Genomic DNA, 21,692 nt, shown 5'->3' with positions numbered 1-21,692 from the left:
TCATCATCCATTATGAGATTAAAATAATTTTTTTTCCTCCCGTGAAGTATTAATAAATTGTGCAGGCAGACCAGAAATACTGCCATTTACACAAATGGTAGTGAATCACCTACCTAGTTATTTCTTAATGGATTGAGTATCTGTGTTTCTCCTTATCCTGTAATTTAAAAAAATACACAAACCTGTTTATTTGTCTCATCAGGCCTCGAGCCAGCTTTTATTAAGCCTGGGGATACTGGGACAATGGCAGAGCTGCTGCCTCCTGTGGACCTGTCCCAGCACTTTACAAGGGAACAATACCAAAACATCCACGTCGATCAATATGAAAGGGGAAACGCACTACAAAAAAGTCCAAGGCGCATTGAAATCCCTCCCAGAATTCACTTACTTTCCCTTCTGGGGGCAAAACTCACTGAGGCATCGCTGATATGATGCGGCTTCCTTGGTACATATAGTGAAGATGTAAAGCTGTAGTCAGAGCACCACTAATGGCTCTTTGAACATCTCTGCTTTATTATGGTATCAGACGAAGCAGGCATGTTTAATGTTTAAACTTCCAACGACAAATGCCTTCAGCAAATATGTTTTATGTATTTATTCAGTGCTTCTTAAGTGCCTGTCGCCTTAGCAGCTAAGGTACTGCTTACCTTTTTTTTTTTTTATTTTATTAAAATAAAGAACATATCAATGCTTTGTAAAATGCCACCTTCTTCCCTCCCCTCTCTCTTCTTTATCCCCAAGAGGAGCTTGAAATCCTTTACCCATCCATACACTGCAAAACATTTCAGACTGCCAGGAAGTTGCCGAAATTGGAAAAGGAAATTAACTGAGATCACCAGCGCAATAAATCAGCCTCCCACGTTATCCCGAAGACCCTCAGCCCCAGAATCTGGCTCCAGCATGCGGGAGAAGTGCCAAAGCCAGATACCTCTGTGTCAGCTTTGCCAAAGTAAACCCTGAGATGAGAGAGTAAGAGCATCTACCTGATTTCAGTCTCAATGATTGGGTTTGGGCAGGCGCTGCCTCCAAAGCCAGGGCAGGCAACGTATGTCTGCAGCTAAGCATGACCTGGTTTTGGTTGGTCAAAGGAGATATTAAAGATTAACTATGGGATCGGGATGCCTCACTCCTTGCAGACCCTAAATATGCAAAACTCATCAATGTGCCAGTCGTCCCAGTCCATGAGATGTCAAGATAATCACCCGGGATCTCTCTCTACCTTCTTTGCATTTACTGAGCTTTTGAGCGCCGCAATTACAAGCCTTCCTCCACAACTACAAGTGCAAGAATTTTATTCATTTACTCACTTATCCAAAGCAGAAGCTGTCATGTCACAAGAGCACAAAGGTGCCGGGCTGTTAGGGAAAGCACGAAGCACCAAGAGGCTCATGACAAAATTGCGAGAACTGTACCATGGTGCATGGCCAAGTATCCAAATCCCCAGCATAGGTGTGAAAATCTCAGCCTTAAGCCTCCAATATGTGAATTTTGGGAAACAAACAGATTTTATCTTTAACAATTTTAACAATTTTTTTCTTTAATAGAAACAGGCTTACGTATGGTTTCTAAAAAAAGGCAGGAACACACACATTGCTGTGAGGGGCTCATCTATGTCCTAAATCACAGATACTCATCAAATACCGTCTAAAGCATTAAGCAACCTGGACAAAATGAATAGCTAGAGTAGGTACCATCCTTTCAGGAGGAAGGCAAAAAGGAAAAACATGAAATTAACAATCAAAATAGCAATGTTTCCCTAAAGTAATGACAACTCTCCACCTAGAAGGACAGCTGGGACACCAAGCTGCTGGTCACAGCCAGGAGCCTGTACCAGTGATCACCTCTAACGCTGGCGGTGAGAAAGGACTGTTGTAGGCACTGGCAGCTCTAGAGGCAATGGACAGCATTTGTGGACACAGAGAAGAGCTTTGAGGAAGAGATGAAGGTGCAAGAGGGCTCACATCAACATCAACACGACCTTCATCGCATGACGACGAGGGACCCAACCCAACGCACAAGGCATGAGGCGGGAGGCACTCCATTAGCAGCTGCATCCAAAGAAAACCAGCCCCAGCTATCTGGAGGCCAAAACAACTGAAACATGTCATTCATTAAGCATCTGGAGAGCTTTTTCTATTATTTTTACTAGTTTACAACATGCCAGGTAGAACCTGAATTGTTCCAAGGGAAACGGGCAGAGGTGGAAGAGCCAAAATGAGAGAGAGATGCTAATGGAGAGGCAGGGGAGGCTCTGAGCACAACAGGGCTGCAGTTAAAAAAGCCAGAACATCGACCCCATGGTAAAAATTCACATTTGCCCAGTGTACTCAAGGGCTTCAGCTGCCATGTTTCAAACCCAAGCCCACACAAAGCCTAGATATTTCCACAAACCTCTGGCAACTCAGAGCCGAGTGCTTCTATTGCTAATACTGGTACCAAACTGGGTACCTCAGAGTCCTACTTGGTGTTACCAACAAGCATCATCCCAGTCTAGCCCCTAATATGATCAAAACGTGACAGATCCTTTTGAGGAAGATTACTAGAGAAGCTTGGCTGCAAGCCAAGCTGCATCAGCTTTCACCATTTCTCCTCCCATCCCTAATCTTGGTATCAAATAACAGAAATCTCTTTCCAGATGGGAACAAAGTGAGGCAGAAGTCAGCAATCAAGGATCACATGGACAAAAGAAAAAACACGCAAGTAGAAGTGAGCAGGTGTCTCTAACACGCACGTTGCAGCACATCCTCAATGCAGAAGTCTGGAAACCAGGGCAAGCAGAAGAATTACACTGCATGTTCAAATGGCAGTGTTTCAAAAATTAAACACCATAGCATGAGTTGCTCAAAGAGCTTCAGAGTTTTCTGCATTTTACAGAGTGGCTTTCCCTTTTTGATCCCCAGCATCTCTGTGTGAGCATGATAAATTCATTCCTGAAGTTGCATTCAAGTGCCAAATAATTTCCATCCTTTCCCTTGCAGCTCCTCACTTGAAATTTCATGACCAATTTTCTCAGGAAAAACTTAAAGGCCTGAGCTCACAGTGTTTTGCTAACTAGTCCTTTGTGCATGCAAACCCCCACGTGACTGCACGCAGAGCTCTGCACTTGGGGGGGGGGGGAGGAAACATCACATTTGCACAAGCATCAACGTTAACTGTGCCTGCAAGAAGGCATGCAAATATCCATGAAAAAATACACAGCTTTCAACTTTCTAACACTTGGGTGAGCAAACACCCTGCTGATTTTACGAAACGGGGCTCCTACAGCTTTGCTATTTCTGATGTAAATACTGATGTTTCCCTTTCATGTGTTCAGAGCAGGGAAACCTGCCCTGGGATGAGGGGTGGGCAGGTGAGGACCACACATCTTCCCTTCGATACCGATGCTCCCAGGCTTGTGGCATCCTGACCTGCATGCAGAGGAGCGTGACCTGCTACTACCTTGTGCCCCATCCGCTTGCAGAAGTGATGGGCATCCTCCTCCAGCCGGGTCCGTGGTGGGAGCAAGCACCTTTTGAGTATTTGCTTCCAAAATGCACTAGGAATTGCTGAAGCCTAGGGAAAAAAAGCTCCTCGAGAGAAAAGCAGCCCCCCCGGCTTCGAGCACGGCGCGGGGAGCACGAGCCCTCAGCGCCACATAGGTGTCTGGTTTTGTTTAGAAGTCATCTGGAATACTTAAAATAAATTTGCTAAATTGTCTTCCAGAGACTGATGACTTTTTTTTTTCCTTCCCTCCGTAATAAACTTTCAGGGGTATCTGTATTGTTATGTCTAATTTTAGAGAAAACGAACATTTCCTGAGATTCAATTTCTCTCATAATTGTTGGAAGGAAACTAAATTGTCTGCTGTAAACATTCACTGTACTGTGTGAAAAGTATCTTTATTACAGCCCACTGGGAATATTAATAAAATTCCCAATCCTAGCCCTTCCTCACTTTTTTTTTTAAGCTCACTCTTTTCTCTTATATACCCATTAATGTCAGTTCAAACATTCTGCAGGCAAGATATGAGAACTTAAAATATATTATTTAACAATCAAGGGTAGAATAAAGACTTGTGAGCAGTAAGATCCTTTCTGCCTTCTCTTTTGGTGCTTTCTATTACAGAAAATGAGAATGGCTATTCCATTTGTCTGTGTGCGTGCTTAGAGTTGATGAAAAAAATCTCATTAGTTTAGTCTGACATATACTCGATACAGTCTATGTACATATTTTTTTTCATTTTATTCTACAGCTGCAAAATGATACTAAATTTCATCAGATTGGAACGAAAACTGTGGTCTTGGAACATTTCCCTTTAAGGGTCTTATATTTATTCAGAATTCATGAATCATTTTCCAGTAATACAACTATAATTATTCTTAAAGTGTTATGTTTGAAGGTTTAATAAGAAATACTTGCAAAAAGCTCTTTTTCACTTTGATAGTTTGTAATCTTCATGGTAATCAGATCAGTTAGCTCCTTCACACAGCAGCCAGGAAAATACAATTTAATATGAATCTCATACTCTTCACTCATGTTTTAATTAAAGTAATAAAAGCCAAGTCATATTTTGCCCTTTACAGTGTACACAGATGTATAGACCTGAACTATACAGCATCAGCTCAGACACTTTTGATGGCTGCTGATGGATTTCCTAGTTTGAGATAAATTTAATTCAGGCTTGCTCAGAGGCTGCTGATCATGAAAGCGGTGTCACCGACGAGCGAGACCCAGCACAGTCCTTGGCAGAACCGCGATACAGGTGACGGGTACACGGGCCAAACGCAGAGCTCTGGATCAGCTTTGCCACCTTCCACCCTGCCAGCAGGCGCTAAGACTGCTGTGATAGCGGTCCTTCAGCTGGGTCCAGCGCCAGAGCATTCCTCCCCGCAAAAGACTAGTGCATCCCTAACCGCCTCTGAGTTTTGGTTCCCATCATAGCTCTGACCAGCCTGGCCTGGTGCATCACCGGACAGGGAAAGATCTAAGCCTTCCGCAAAGGAGCAGAACCACATAGGGCTGGTGGCACGCATGCTCCCCTCCCTGGGTACCTGCAATGCACACTCCCCACCCGTGGCACCCACATCGCACGCTCACCTCCTCCCTGGTTACCTGCATCGCACACTCCCCTCTCCCGGGCACCCATGGTGCATGCTCCCTTCTACCTGCGTCGCACGCTCCCCTCTTCGGTACCCGCAACACACGCTCCCCTGCCCCGGCTACCCATGGCACCCACGCTCCCCTGACCAGGTACCTGCTGGCTGCACCCACTCTGAGCCGCTCGGGCTTCAAGAAGGGGGATGCCCAGGGTTCTACTGAACAAACGCCGCAGCAGAAGCGTAAGAGCTAACACAACCAACCCCTCTTGTGCAGGTGCCAAGCCGGCCCACTCTCCTGGGCTGGCTCTCCATGAGGTCCCACCACTTTGCTAGAGCAGTGAGCGGCCGGGTACCAATTCACGCGCGCAGGCAAGCTGCCAAGCACTGCCGGACACCGGTTCGGGTCCATGGCTCTGCCCAACCGCACGAGCGAGTAGAGGCTGGGGTGAATGCCTGACTCCGAGCGCGAGGAGCTGGGTGGCCACACTCGGGATACGTAATTGTCATCATCCTCCAGTACCTGCAGAGACCCTGAGATGCTCTGCTGAGTGGGTCCGGCCACCGTGGGGCTGGAGCGGAGCCCAGCCCCACACGCAGCCAGGGCAGCCCCAGAGCTGACAGGGAGCAAAGGCCTCGTTCTGCAGCCGGCCGAGGCTATGGAGGGGTCTTCCTTTCTGCACAGGCCTTCATCCAAACTCTGAAGTGGAAAATAATGCTTTCCTGCTGGAAGTAACTGGCTCCCCAGTTAATTACTCTGTTGTGATGGCTGATCCAAACACCGGCTTGGGCCGGGGCTCCAATGAGAAGAGAAGTAATCAATCAGTTGGGAAAGGAAATCCCAAGAGCAACAGGCTAGGTTTTTTTTCCATATTCCTGCAGCCCACGGTGCTACATTTCCACAAATAAACACAATTTTCCAAAGCCACTCCCCAGAGGTCCATTACAGAAGCAAACCAACCTCTGCAGGAGCCAAAACCAAACCACCCAACAGGACGCGGTAGAAAACCTTGCTTGTCACAGCTAACCGATAGTGATGTTATCGCAGTATCAGAGCTCAGCATCAATCGTTAGCATGTAAAGACCTGGCTCCCAATCACACTGTGCCACAGCGGGTAATTCGGGAGGCAAGCGGCGAGGAATTAGCACAGTGCGAGGAGCTGGAGGATCTGAAGGCAGAAACAGCTTGTGCATAAAAGCTCTGGGATTGCCTTTCTCTGAAGTGACAGCCACCACTCAAGGACAACCCAGCACCCTCCCAGGAGCAGTGGTAGCTGACCGGAGGGGCACTGTCAGGGCATTTAAAGCACACGTAAGCACCATATTATCGTGATACCTATGCTTCAAAGGTGACCTGCTCCCTCCAGAGCTGCCCCAGGTTCCCCCACATGTAGGTCTCCATCTTGCCCTGGGCCATGCTGACCATCAAAGGCAGCAGCTCTGCATACACCACGTGCAGTCCCTTTACAGCAGTGTTGAGCACAGCGGGAAATCTTTGATAAAGTGACACTTCGTTGGCTAAAGGATACTGCACACCACCTTCCTCTATATTTTGCTGCTATTTTATGAGCTGTTGGCTTTACGAGCTCATCAGCATCGCTGGATTGCCAGCCCAGGCCACAGGAGTCACCGTGCACAGCAGCAGATAGTCTTCAGTGTTATTCAGTCTGACTGGACCTGAGCTGTGCCCCACGGCGTTCTGAAGCAGTTCCACGTACTCCGTCTCCTTCACCCTCCAGCACACAGGGGGCATTTCTGGAATCTCAGCTACACATTTCCTTCAGCCCTGCTGATGGGCATCATGGCATTTTGGTGCCAAGAAACACCCATGTCCAACCCTCTGTCAGAACTCCTCTTGGTATCAGTATTTTCCATATGCAAAACTTCGACTCAAGATGCAGCAGCAGCAAATGCTGTTCCTCAGTGGGATACACATCGTCCTGCTGCTCCCCTTTCTCTGCCAGCCCCTGGATACCCACCACCCCCCAAGCCTCCAGGCAGCTGGACCATGGGCTGGAGCTGTGCTGCCTCCAGCTCTGGACCGCTCTCTTGCATTGATTGGTTTTTGTTTTTGTTTTTGTTTTTTAAATGTTTCGCAGTTTATGGACTTCTTCACCGCAAAAGAAACCAGAGCTCTGTTTGAAGATCCTCATGCACATTTTGATCACACTCCTCGCAGACTGAGGGCTAGAATCAGGCGTGCTGCTTAATACAGATGCTCTTTAACATCGAGTCAAAAACAATCTCTGAGCGGGTTCAGATCCCAGAAAACCTGGGAAAGACTTGGGAAAGAGAAGGAAAGATCACTTCTCAGACTGACCCAAGGGCATAGCTGGCTGTGGTCACCTGGAAGAGCTTGGAGGAGTGGCAGACGCTGTGCCTAGCCTCAGGCTGCCAGCCGCAGTGCGTGCTATTCCCCTGCTTTCTGACCACTGCTCTGACGCACACGAGGATCTCGTCCTCACTCCTGCCTTTGCCCCTAAACCTAAATCTATTTAGGAGCCTCAGTTCTTTGATGAAATGTATGTCTACGCGTGAAATTCAACCACCATGACAACCTCAGAGTCTTCTGCCCCTACAAGGTGTTGTGTCACCTTTCAGATATCTTCGACTGTATGAGATGCTATTTCTTTTTTTCCCCCCGAGTAAATGCAATAGGAACAGAGACTATTCATTTTGGTGTAGGAACTGCTCAGTTACATTAGCTTTTCACTGTGTGATGCTTGGTGGCTGTTTTTCAAACACCCTGTTGTTAACAGCTTAGGAGTCCTTTGAGACCAAGGGTTGAAGATGTTGTCCGTTCTGCTTGTAGTACCAAGGGATTTTTTAATTATTATTTTATTTAAGCACTACAGCCGACCCTACACCAGCAACAGAAGCTTCTCTTGGTACGACTAAGTTACAGGAATCGCTTCCTGACTGCACCTTTCAAAAATTTCACTGTCACATAGGAGTTCATGCAAAATTCACGAGCCTAGATCATCAGCTGTAGTTGTGCTCACCTCCATAACCCCTCCTGGAAGGGTTTCCATTAGCTGCTGATTATAATAAATGACATATAACACTCTATTGTTCATTCTAAAACAGTACATGAGATTCTTCCTGAATCGTCTGCTGAGAAAGGCATTTAATATCTATCAATGTCTTCCCTCTATTTTTTATTCTCTAGCACAATCCCTCTATTTTTTATTCTCTAGCACAACATATGAAATTATACAGTATTACTCAAAGAACAGCAGGGAAAGAGCAAAATCTGTATCTTAGCATGGGTGCCCGCTGCAGCGCGCACTCCCAGCTTCCACTGCACTGCCAAACTCTGTTTAATCCTCTCTTTCAACTTTGAGTCAGTTTAAAAGCTCTCACTTCTCTTCAGCAGGGGCCTTCTATATATATGTTCCAGCAATATTTGCAATATATCATTGTAAAGGGATTAGGGAGTCATCAGTTTTTTTACTTTAAGGTGTACTCTGCCCCTGTTGTGGTTGACTCTAGACTTCAAAAATACAGACTATTTGCAGATTGGAAGAGACCAAGATGCTGTACAGAGGCACGAGAGTCAAACCCAAGGAGCACAATACTGCCAGAAATTCAGGAGCATCAGAGCTCTCCATGCCTGGGGGACAGGGTCCCTTCTCTTTTAAACCCTTCTACTTATATCAGTGATTTTCTCTAGCACTGACCATCCCCTGACCATCATCTGTTCCTGTGATCAATAGATCAAGCCAGTCAATAGCCAAAATCAAAAGATTATGGAGACCCCAAGACACGTCTCCTTAAAGTTAAAACAAATATAAGTTTCTTCATATGCAAAGACTCCTTACAAACACAAAAGTTCATTAGGGGACTTGAGTGGAAATTGCACCAAGAATAACGTCATGGTGGGCTCTAATTTTTCCTCCACCACTCTGCTGCGTAGTCTTTACTATGACAAGACTCAAGAATGATCGCCCTAAGGTGTCTCTCAGCGATGTGTACGTTCTCCTGGTTTCTTCCAGCCTTTCTTCTGCAGGAAACTCAGGTCTGAGACAGCGGCTGTGGTGACCATGAGCAACCTGCTGTACCTGACGAGCTTCAGGGACAAATTACTGGAAACTTCTTCACATTCACACATCCTTGTAGGTCAGGGACCAACCAACATGAGAATAGGTCACGCCCGAGCAATCACACGCTGTTGCTTCACTGCTAGTGACAGAGCATCTCTTCCAAAGCAACTGATGGAGGGAAAACCGTGTGGGGGAGAGTCCACATTGGTCCTGTTTTACAGCTTTCTACTAGGGAGGAAGGTGCAAGAACGAGGGGAGGATGACCTGTGTCTTCGTTAGCAGCACCTAATTGTCCTCCCGCTGCCTGGGGCTCCATGGCCACTTAATGACTGTGCAGTCCCCGCGCTCTGGCTCTGCAGCCCCCAGCAGGGAAGGGGAACCCCGCACTCGCCCTGCACGGATCTGCCCCAGACCCAGGTTTATTTTATCAACTGTTGACATTTTGCTGCAATTCAGTCGAGATTGGTGGGAGGCCCAGAAGGTGGGAGGACAACGCGTCTGCCAGTGTTATGACAAGGTTTGATGGCGTATTTTATAGCAGAGGCTGCCAAGATGAGCTCTGTCTAGTCTGGAGTGTTAGCAGAATGCGAGGAAGGTATCTGTAGCTTCCTGCACTGTCATTAATTTCTAATTACGCTGTCGCTTGCTTTCTACATTATTGCTTATTTACCAAACACAGCTTTATTGTACCGTCCAGTTCCTTATAACTAGCAAATCCATTGTTATGCTAAAATGAATGTTCTAAATGTTATTTATTATTTGATAAACCTTGCGTAACCCTGAATGAGGACATTAAATGGCAAGAACACTACTTCAAAATCCCATTTTAAATAAGTCACCAAGACAGCTGTGCCTTTATAAAACACATTAGAGTGGCACTCAGAGCACATATGGCTCAGGGATATATACAAATTATACAATTTCTGTCATTCGATCAAATAAGAGGGACGTTTTGACCCCAGAAATGAGTCAAATGTAAGTTGTAATTCAAGCCCCACCAGAGGCCCTGGTAGTAATGTATCCTGACGGCTGATCAAAGAGCCCTGACCATTTGACCCACCAGATCAGCGACTTACTGTATCTATTATGGCTAATACAGACCCGAGCCTGAAGATGTATGGAGATAAACAGATAAAGGGCAATAGACACAGTAGATAAATGTTGATTTATACACATCCAAGCACACAGATAGATACGGAGATGGATTTCATGCGTGCAGAAAGGGGCAGGCATGTATAACCCTACGCTAACATTTATATAGGGACACATTTGAAGGCAGGTGCTGTATATGTGTGCGTGCACATGACAAATATAATCTCTCTCAACTCCATTTCCCTTGGTGCATTGGTATAACCCCTGCACTCAGCTGAGCTCCTGCTGATGCACACAGCAAGAGAAAAACCCACCTTCTATTTTATGCACACACTGCCACATACACACACAGATCCACTTTCTGAGCAGTATAAATGTGAGCAGCTCCATCCATGAGTTACCCAGTCTTGCCCTAATGCACACAGGCCAAACCAAAGCCCTCCTTGCTGTTCTGCAGCGTCATCGACATCAGGTGTCTCACCAGCGTTGGGTGAAATCAGGCTTTTTCAATGTTCCTCTGCAAACCTGCAGCCCCCACGCATGTCCACAGGACACGTGTGGTTCCTGGCAGGCAAGACCTGGCGTTTTCGATACACAGATGGGCAGCATGAGTGTGCCAGCAAGAGCATCTTATAAGAATAGCATTAGGAGGGGGAAATAGTGTGCAAATAACTTTCTGTCAATTTAACTATCATATTTTCAACACTCACAGTTAAAGTAGTGGGGTCCTGTCTGTGCTCTCAAGTTACAAAAGCAAAGAGTTGCTTATGCCGATGCATCTCCCTGGCCTCAATAAACTATGCTGATGTATAACAGCACTTGCACAAGGAGTCACACAAATTACCTTGTTGGTACAGAAACAGGCGTGTTGCTCAGCTGGAATAAGCTGTGCACTGAAAGCTCCTGGGATTAGGCAGAATGCAGGATCAAAAATGCCCAGTGGGGTAAGCAAGCAGCTCTTTCCTCCTTTGAAGCTGCCCATTGCCCTGCCAGTGGCCAGAGACACGCAACGGAGAGAGGAGGAATGTGGCAAATACTCCCCTAAGGCTTTCCGTAATGTCCCGCCATGGACCAGGCATGGAGTCACATCCCTGCTCCCAACAAGCCGAGGGACAACTCTTCCCAAACCCATGCCAGGGCTCGGCTGTTCCCACACCCCGCCCCAACACCACATCATCCCCAGCTCCCCGGCAAGGTATTTCCTGTGTTTATTCACCTGTAACACGGGATAACGATACCTTCTTGCAGGTATTCCCAGGTGTAGTTAATTCATGTTTATAAAGCACCTGTGGACTCTTCCTGCAAGTGCAAAAGTCTCAATGCCAAACAAAACCAACCTCATTCCTGTCCAGCTACATGAGGAATTTCCCAACCTTTGCCTTTCCTGGGGTTACTCTCCCTATCACAAAGGCCTTACTAAATGCCTTCTCTTACTGATTTTGCAAGTATTTTTATTTATTTTAACAGCACCATTGCATTTTTACTCATCTTTCAGAGTACCTCGTGTGGTTGGTAATCTGCCCATTCCTTGGGATTTTTGCATTACTTAATTCCTTGTCTTTGTTTGGGGAAGGGGGAAAAGAAAAAAGAAAAGAAAAGAAAAGAAAAGAAAAGAAAAGAAAAGAAAAGAAAAGAAAAGAAAAGAAAAGAAAAGAAAAGAAAAGAAAAGAAAAGAAAAGAAAAGAAAAGAAAAGAAAAGAAAAGAAAAGAAAAGAAAAGAAAAGAAAAGAAAAGAAAAGAAAAGAAAAGAAAAGAAAAGAAAAGAAAATTGACAGGGGTGAGGAATGATGCTCTGCTGACTTCATGAGACACAACAGATACCTCACTCATCTTGAGGGTCAAATGTCCGCGATGGTTTGATCAGATGTCAAGTTGCATTTATACTCTGGCCTCTGTTGGGGGTTGAATTACATTTCACATTTGACTCACTTCTGGGGTCAAATGTCCCTCCTGTTTGATAGAACAAGAGGAATTATTTTCCCCAAGCAGGCTGTGCCGGCGTAAGTCTGGATCTGTCAGCACTCTTATTATGTTTTAGGTTCCTGTATTTCTGCATTTCATTCTCAGCTGAGACAAACCCTTTTTGGGTTGATGAGAAATGCAGCCGATAGCACATAAGCAATCACATCCAGTAAGATGAAGGGAGGGAGCAGACCAGCTGACTTTCAGATGGTTTTGATGGCGTTTTGTTTGTGGGGTTTTGTTTTTTTTTTAATTCTTCCCCTCCCAATTTAGCAGCTCTGCAGAGTAGGGAGTGAGGAAGGAGAGGGAAGCAGACCCCGGTCCTGACTTTACCATGCTCTTGCCATGAGATACTGCAGAAGCTCCTTAGGATCAAAACCCGTACAAGGGGCTGAGATAAGGCTGGTGTCAGGGTGCTGCAGGATCGCGATGCTGTCCAAGGACTGCTCAGCACAGGAGCTGCCCTAAGCGCACCGTCTCTGTAGCTCCAGTTGTAAAATGAGAATAATCTTATCTGTGTGATGGGAAAGGATGACTCAAGCTTAAGCAGTTGCTGGATCTCTGGGCAGAAAGTGTAAAGCATTGCACTGACAGGCTGGAGCCATTTAAACCTCCCTGGGTTTAAACCAGGGCGGGGGGAGAGGTAATAAACTGAATTCTGCTTTCTGCCTAACTCTTTCTAGGTATTTTGAAAGAAAAATCACAAGGCAATACAGAATTTCCTATAAGAAAGACTATCAAACATCTTCCATCTGTGGAGCCCTAAAAATTTTCTGGCTAAAACGAGGCCACATAGACAGATTAATTTCTTGCTCTCCCAGCCCTTCCCACCCTCCTCGAAGCATGGAGGGGCTGGAAGCCCTCAGGCAGGTCCGGGGGATTTCATCATGACAGCCTCACCCCAGGCCATCCCAAGCGTGCTGGTACCAGGGAAGCTCCCTGTGTAGCACAAAACTGGGGTAAATAAGCAAGCGTGCCCTAAAACAGGCGATGTGAAGCTAATATTAAAGCTGGATGTCCCAGCCCCTGCACCTGAACTGGGCTCAACGTGAAGCTGTGTCTGCTGCTGAGAGCTGCAGATGCTTAATGGTGCCCAGTGCAACCAGTTTAAGACAAAAATGGGGAAAAAACCCCAACCCACCAGGCCCATCTATTACAGTGCGATGGCTTCAGTAATTAGTGTGTATGATTTGTCTTTGTCCCCAAGGATCCCAAGGGCTGAGCGATATCCCGCGTGTGCTGTGCAGGCGTCTTGGGGCCAGTAATTTAGCAGCCTCTCAGGTGGGATTGTGAAACCGCACTCCTGCTGTTTAACGTACTCGTTCAGGTTACAACAGGTTTAGCAAACAACAAAAAACACCTGGAACCCCCATTTAAATCGAAGAGTTGTGTTATTAGTAATGAAGTCATGACCAGTGCTATAAAGCACACTCTGGTAACCAAGTGCTGATGTGCAGGTAAATAAAGGGAGGTGACGAATTAATGAGGCTGAGGGAGGAAGGCTGCACCCCATCTTCCTTGGCAAAAGCTCACGCTGGGTGGAACTGCCACTAACGTCCTTGCAGGGCATGAACCGTGATGCTCGCCCTTCCTCCCTGCTCCCCTCCTTCCGCCCTGGGCGAGGTTATGGGGGTCCCTGCAGCATCCCGTGGGGACACGCAGAGTCCCTGCAGAGCCCCAGGTGCCACCCCATGCCCTTGCACGCCTTGGTCCCACTCCCAGCTCCTCTCTGACCATCCCAAGCATAGCAGCGCAAGGAGGGGAACTGGAGACGCAAGACAAGACAAACTTCCCCATCTATTTTCCATGTTGGTCCCCACTCCCCATAGAGCTTTCGCTCCAGGAGATAAAGCAGCAGCACGGCCCTGTGCACAAACCCATCGCTGTAACGGGGGGTACCTGCCCCTGCCCACCCTCTGCCAAGAGAAAGCGACTTCCTCCCTTTTCATCCTTAACTGCTATTTCAAAATAGGAAATAAAGGTCACCAAGTAAACAGAGAACAAATGAAGAAAAAACTTCTATTTCCCAGGTTACAGGGATCTAAGCTGGTTTGGTTTATCCTTCTCCCAGGTTCAAACAGTACATGAATCCTTCATCACATGATAGCCTCTATTTTTATGCAGAAGTCAGCCCTCCTCCTCCTCGATCATGGCGCAGCAAGCCGTTCCCCACCCCGCAGCATCACTTCTGATTTCTCTCCAGCTGCCCACCCGCGGGGGAAGCGGGATGTGACAGGGGCTGTGAGGCGATTTCTATCGATGTAGAGGAGGAAACACAAATGGTTCCCGTTGGCCGTGGTTCAGCTCCAGGCCAGTCCAATCCCACAGGCACATCACGGCCAGGGAATGCGGCTGGCCGCTGAGCCGGTGCCACCAGTCCTTCCCGACGAGGCTGTGAATCGTCCCTTGGGAGTTTTTAAAGGCAGAGTATTTAAGACAACTGCTCCCGTTAGCATCCACCACTTGCTTGTAGGCTCGGCACAGCCCTGAGGAGCACGGGGTGGGGGGCACAGGGCTGGCCCCTAGCCCGGGCAGCTTGGGGTCACCCTGTTCCTTTCTGCGTTCACTCAACCTCTGGCAATTCCTGGCTCTAATGATCAACCGCACGCTGTTGTTGATCGACTACATATTTGTTTCTGCTGAATCACTTGATAGCACAAAGTTTGCAGTTCCTTCCCCACCCTCTGGAAATCCTTCTCATGCGAGAACAGCCCTCTCCCCACGCCTTGGCAGCGGCGGCTTCGCATCCATCTTCTAAAGCCAGAGCAGGAACAACTCTCCTGAGCAACGAGCCAACACACTGCCACATTCTAAGAAGGCAAAAAACAGGTTTTCATCCTGTTTTCAGTTTAATATGCATATATTTTAATCGCCGCTGGTATCCGAGTTAGATACACCATGGATGACTCACTAGCCTTGTAATTCATAGCGATGCTGTGAATTAAGTACCGAACGCCAGCAGCAGGAGCATACTGTAACCTCACCCCAGGCTACACACACCAGGTCCAGGGCAATAGGATGCCGGCAGCATCTTGGTTTGGATGGAAATCATCACACGGCCGCCTTTCAAATTTTGCAACACATCAACTTCACATGACATAACCCTGCACAGCCCATGATGCACGTGGCTGCAGTCAACAGAGCCCCCCAGTGAAACGGCCCAACGCAGTCCAAAAATGGGATGCTGAAAAATATTAGTGATGAACGTGCACCCTCATGAGGCAGCGGGATGCGATGAGATGCTTCACCCCGAGGGTGCAGCATCAGGCACCTCAAAGACTCACCAAGTCCCCAGCACACTCTAGCCATGCCAGGCCATCCCAGGGGGACGAAGATGGGACCATTTCTCATCTCCTGGTCAGGAAGACAGGTAAGCACGTGCTGAGGTCCTCACCTCCCAGCAGGACCTAAGCATGGGCTTAACTTTACATATGTTTAGGGCTCCACTGAACGGACATTTCTGTTTCATGTGTATCTGAGCCGAGAGAGAGCCCTGCAGGCTCAGGCACCTGTGAGATGTGAGCACTTCTATTCTGGTCCTCCACGTGTGGGTTTATAGCTCCAAAACAGGAAACCTTCGATTCCTTTTTCTCCCTGAGCTGGCTAACTGTTAATCTATTTAGCTACAGGAAATACTCTGCGTGAGGGAAGGAGACACCTGAACTACACACAATACTTGGAAACCTCACCGCATCCAGAAACACTGATTGCACCTTCATTTCAAGTGAAGGATGCCTTGTTGGAGAGCCGTGGCTAAGCCGGGCTCTGGTGATAGGCAGCAGCACAGGCACGCAAGTGCATCCCTCTCCCTGTACCAAGAGCATCTGCTGCTGCTCCTTGGCAGCAGCTGGGTTGGCAGCCAGCTCTGACCTCCTCCACGGACCCTCCTGATGTCCCAGGAGTGCAGATTCACAGACAGCTCCTAGAATTTGTGCTTAGGCAAAGCTTAAGTCCCCTAGAAAACCTACCCACGCTGCCCACCCAAGCAAATCAACGCTTACCTGATTTGCTGACAGAAACTCCTGGGCGTTGTCGTTCATTCCCATGTACATGTTCTCCCCATCAAACTAGAAAGACAAAAGAAAGTTAGAGTTAGTGAAATGTCATCTGCGTGCCAGGGTTATGTGCGTCCCAAATACCTTCCTGGCTCTTCACACCAAGATTCCCAGAACAAAATCCCGAGCTGGTCCTTTAAAATTTTTGAGCATGTATGAGCACACCCACATCACTGTTATTGCAATGGGCCATGGTAACATAGCACATTCGTGTTAATTTTTCAGCAAAATAATGAACAAATCACTCTAGTTCAAACAAACCAAACCTGTGCAAAACCACAGATCTACCCAGCAGCAAAGATCACCCAAACGAAGTTCTTGCTAAAATTCCCACTAGATCAATCAATCAATCAACTTGAAAAAGACAATTTCCACGGATGGAAATTTCCAAGACAGGCAGGTCCCATTCAGTTCCCTTCCAGCCACCTACAACCACCAAAGCAAACCTACATCAGCAATGCAGAAAGTCACTCCAGACCACACAGCAGGCTGTCTCTCTGCAAAGCCTGATTCCCCATCCCGACAGGTTGCTATCGTTCGCAAACTCTGGCTGCAAGAAGGCACATTGCCCCCCGTCTCCTCTTCCCCCGCGGGCTCTGCCAGGACTCTGCCTCCATGGCTGGGCTTTGGGGCTGGGTGGGAGGCAGGGCAGCCTGAGCACAGTGCGTTTGCCTGTGCCCCCGCAGCTCCTGCAAACACGCCTGCCCCCTTCACCTGGTTCTGAACTGCTAATCCACTTATTAGGCTACAAAACCCCCATGGAGAACTGCAAAACTCTTCTCATTAATTAGCTACGGCAGGAGCTCTTCACTTGCTCCGATTCCAAACGAAGGAAAAAAGCCCTCCAGGATTGTCTCTGGCTTGAAGTATGGCTGGGGCAGTTCTCAAGGCTAAGTTCACAAATTAATTATGGCAATAAAATGGGCTATGCCATAAAACACTCCCGAGACAAGGATGAAGGTACCAGCTGTGAATGACACCATCTACTTAACAAGGAGAAGAGCTAACCCTCTTGCCCTTACAAGTTGGATGATGAATTGAAGATTGTTCACCCCTTGCGTGTCCTCTTGCTCTCCGATACGAAGCTGATACCAGTTATGCCTTAACAGAAATGGGTCATATTAAGAACAATAAAAGAGAAATCTAAATAAAACCAGGTGAAGATTTTCAGTGTAGATTATTAATTACACTTCCATTTCTCAGAGTGCTATAGGATTAGCTATTGAAGTCAGCGGAGTTAGTAAAGCCAAGTGGGGGTGACACAGCTCTGCTCGGCGTCAGAGTGCACAGGCACCCTCTAATTGCCAAACTATCCTCTGGGATAGCAGAGCGAACCAATTAAAAGCAGCAAAATTAGAGCGGGTATTGTGACACTCATTAACTAATACTGATAGCAGCCACAGCAGGGTGGAAGGGGATCCCTGCGCAAATGCAGGATTTCCTTAAACCGAACAGTGAGGCAGGAGCCACGGGATGCAGCAAGCATTGGCAGCCCTACAGGCTTGCTGGGACAAGCAGCTCTCCCAGAAGCCAGCCAGGTGCTATCCACTTTAAACTGAATCTCCCTCCACCTGTAAAGTGATCACTGGCATAGCCAGCTCCTGCTAACACGGTTCCAGCTGGAGCTGCCGTGCTTGCAGGCATGGAGACTCAATCAGCTCTACGGCCTAAATACCCTCTGCCAACGTGACCAACCCCAGCAGAGAAGGCTGAATTTGCAGAAGAGGTGGCACAGTTTGGTGGAGATGCTCAGCCCTGCAGCAGCGGGACCCAGGCTCTGAGGGAGGAGCTGGTCTCTGACTTGGCATGGGCAGCAGCATGGTTTTGCAGAGTCAATCTTTTTGGAACAGGCAAAATTATGGTCCTGAGGTCTCACTCCCAAGCTCCTTTTGGGACCACCCCACCGAAAAACCATCAGGTGGGTCCTGGAGCCTGAGCAGACACCCCAAGGCTGCGCACCGCATGGATGTAAGGCCCCTTCCAGTGGTCCGACCTGCAGTGCCAGCGCTTTGCGTCAGATCAGCTGCACAGACACGCGGCGTGGCACTGCGGGATGCTTCAAAGCTGTTGCACCTCGAGACCGCACTGGGACGCGGCAGGTGAGCCGCACGGGAGCTTTCCAGCAAGCAGCCCGGAAGAGAGAGAAAATATTCCAGTGGGGAGATAGTTCTGTTCATCCCTGGAACCAGGCAGAAATTTGCACTGTGGAAATATTTACTTCCACATCAGGAAAGGACGAGCTCTTTCTTAAGTAAAAGCTTTGCCCCTCTGAGAGATTTAAATACACATCCATCCCCCTTCCTCGCACACAAGTGCCTCATTTTTGTCCTGCTCCAGCGCAGCATTTTGCAGATCTAGACAAAGACCTGTTTGAAACAACTCTTCTCCAGAAAACAAAAGTCACCTGGAAATCTACATTCAGAAAACAAAAAGTGTCTTTCACTGGGGAGGTCCAGGGCAGGACAAGCACTCTGCTTTCTCTATATCACGCTGTTTGTCAGAATGTATCTTTTTTTATGGCTTCCTACTATTCCCCTACCTCCGCTCCACACTTCCTTGTGCCCTTGATGCCTTCATAATAACTGTAATGAATCCTGCCTTCAAAATTACTGCGCCTCTGATTGCCAGTCTGAGCAGTGAGCCTGAAAATCAAGACTTGAAATGCAATGGAAACTTTGGAACTTCCTCACTGCTGATTGGATTTTTTTTCCTCTCCTCCAGGCTATGAGGGTGCAAACAAATTTATTAGAAATTCTCCCATCAGGATATTTTTTCAATTAGACATTTGCCACTTATACACCAGCCAGGTAGAGCAGATAAGTAATGTGCTCTCCCTCTTCTCATTATTGTTTCACTACAGAATGCACTTCAAAACAATCGGCCCCATCATTCCAGGTAGATTTACGGCAGAAACAGACATTTTAATACTTCCCTTTGGTTACAAACGCTTCCTCCCTTTTCGCTTTGGTCTAACTCCCGGTGCGTGTCAAGCCTCCCAGGCAGTTCCGGACCTGGGTGCATCCATTCATCACCCTCTGTGCTCCCCCAGATTGATCAAACCTGTACCGAATGATGTGCGCATGCGGAGCGGCGGGCATAATTTTCAAGTCCTAACTTGAAAGGAACATACTCTTATGCAGTTGTCTTAATCAGGCTTTTGTTCTTTTGTAATTATTTAATTTTTGTTATTCTTTGGCTAACAGAAGCAGCCTATTAAACGAATCGGTGGCTGTGGCTAATTCTCACCCTCTCCTGCGTGAAATGGGTACAAAGCAGAGGTGAGCTGGGATTACTCTCTGCTCATAGCACTTTGCGTCCAAGACATGGTGTTAGCTTGAAAACCTGGGAAATGCAAACCCTGCGTAGCCAAGCTGGGAAACTGGGAGAGGCAGGAAGATGTGATTAATTACTTTTCCTTCATCTGAGACGTGGACCCATTTTTATCTAACTTGCACTGACTTACATTAGCGATGGTTGCCTACAAGCACAACTAGAATCAAGGACCTCTACTTCAAAAAGGACCCATAAAGCCCCCATTTGCCAAATCCCAACTCAAACTTGTTTCATGTAACATGCTCAGGAGAGAAACAACTCTACTCCTCACCCAATTTTTTTAAAAAGCAAACAAAACCCTCAGAGGAAACTGCCCAAATTCCTACCAACTCTGGAAACAAAGGCACGCTGTCAAATGAACGCCAGCAAGCTGCCTTCGCCTGCAGGTGACATGAACTCCAACCCAAAGGAAGGGGAGCACAGGGGTGACCCAGTCTCAGGCCACAGGAGGTGACTTGGCCTGGCACCGATGGAGAAGCAGACGGACGCTGTCAGCCGCATTCAGACAGGGAGTCCCAAGGAAATCAGGGTGACGGACACAGAGCCGTGCCTCCACGACAGCGCCTCTGCATCAGACACACTACCCTGTGTTTTGGGTCCAATCGAGAGATACAAGGACAGGTCCAGTCTGCGAGAAAACACTCTCTGAAATCTAGTTTGTCATGGAAAATGTACTTAAAAATACAATTCTTTTACTATGGCTCTTCCAGGGAGCTGTAGCTGGCACCACAACTCCGCAGGCAGAGTGCTGCTGTGCATCCACCAGCCCATACAGGGAGCTGAGCATGGGCTTTATTCAGATGATGTTCTAAGAAGCACTTTTTAAATTATTATTGCTTTTCTAGACTCACTTTGGTTTGTTATTTTTGCGATATGACGTTATTTTCAAACCTGTAAATGTGCCCAGAGGCTGTATGGGTCCCATGTTAGTAAGATGAAAATAAGAAAAATAAATGCACGCTGCAAGCTGGGACAGACCCCAGAGCAAAGCAGCTGTGTGATCTCCGGCTCTGTGCAAACACAGAGAATAAATGTTTGTTAACTGGGAAGGACCCAGTGGAAAGAAACACAACCTCCTGCCAAGATTCAGAGAAGGTGTTACTTTCTCATGGATGGCACTGCCAGCTTGTACAATTTTATTACGAATCTCATCATATCCTTTTATTTCTTGAGAGTCATGAGCTGAGATGAAAACCTCAACTTTGTCAGAAATACGTTGGCAGGACTCATACCAGGAATGGCTTCAATGTCACCTGCAAGATCTCAAAAATCTTCCAAACTTCTTATTTAATTTTATTTTAATTTTTTCAGTGTGGTGGGTTTTGGGTTTGGGTTTTTTTGTTTTGGTTTTTTTTTTTGTTTGTTTGTTTGGTTGGTTGGTTTTTTTGAGGGGTCTTACCTAAATTTTAACACTCATTGTTGGCAATAGTGGACCAGAGCACCTTAACTGCAAGTCCACTGAGGATCTGGATCTTTTTAAAAGTGGCCTGTTAATGCAAATTCAGCAGTAACTAAAAGATATCATCATCAAAGAGCTATTAAACACCCTATGAAGAACGAATTGGATGCTTCCAGTGATTCCGACTGCTCACAGCGATAAGCACTTGCCTCTCGGTTTTGTCCCCTTGTGCCAGGACACAGGCAGCAGGTCCCCTCTCAGCCCATGACAACCTCATTTCCAGACAGGGTGCGCTGGGTATATCGCCTTTCACCGGAGATGCTTGGCATGTAGCTGGGTTCGGTGTCCAGCAAGCTACGCCTCAGCCACCACCAGCATCATGACATAGAGTGACCCAGAATAATGCCATGCAACAAATACCTTTAAGTTTTAGTGAATAAAAGTTAGGATACAAGAAAACTTGCATTACATAGTCAATGCCATATTTAATACTCCCCATTACAAAAAAAAATAAAATATTGTAGCCCATGTGTTGCTGGGGTTTATTTACCTGCCTCCGATGGCACCCTGCCCACCATGCAGAAATATAACTCTTCTTTAGAAAGTTTTACAGAAGCAGTTTTTTCTACAACTAATTTTTATCAGGCAAGCATTGAGTGGCATAACCACATTCTGCTGCAACTGCATTCTGGCCATGGTATTTCCAGCCTCACATCCCCACGATGCTGCTCCC

The 21,692-nt window shown here is 47.1% G+C and overlaps 1 protein-coding gene across 1 annotated transcript in view; it reads right to left on the bottom strand.

Annotated features, from left to right (window-relative positions):
* TOX2 (TOX high mobility group box family member 2) overlaps positions 1-21,692 on the bottom strand; it is a 156,730-nt gene that overhangs the window by 78,713 nt on the left and 56,325 nt on the right. Inside the window, exon 2 of the mRNA XM_072879461.1 lies at positions 16,174-16,239. Within this exon, the coding sequence (XP_072735562.1) occupies positions 16,174-16,239 (66 nt within the window). The remainder of the gene's footprint in view (positions 1-16,173; positions 16,240-21,692) is intronic.

Source organism: Ciconia boyciana, chromosome 14 (genome assembly GCF_034638445.1).
Source record: "Ciconia boyciana chromosome 14, ASM3463844v1, whole genome shotgun sequence".
NCBI classification, from domain to species: Eukaryota; Metazoa; Chordata; class Aves; order Ciconiiformes; family Ciconiidae; genus Ciconia; species Ciconia boyciana.
Note: the sequence above shows the minus strand (reverse complement) of the source record. Positions and strands in the feature narration are given on the sequence as shown.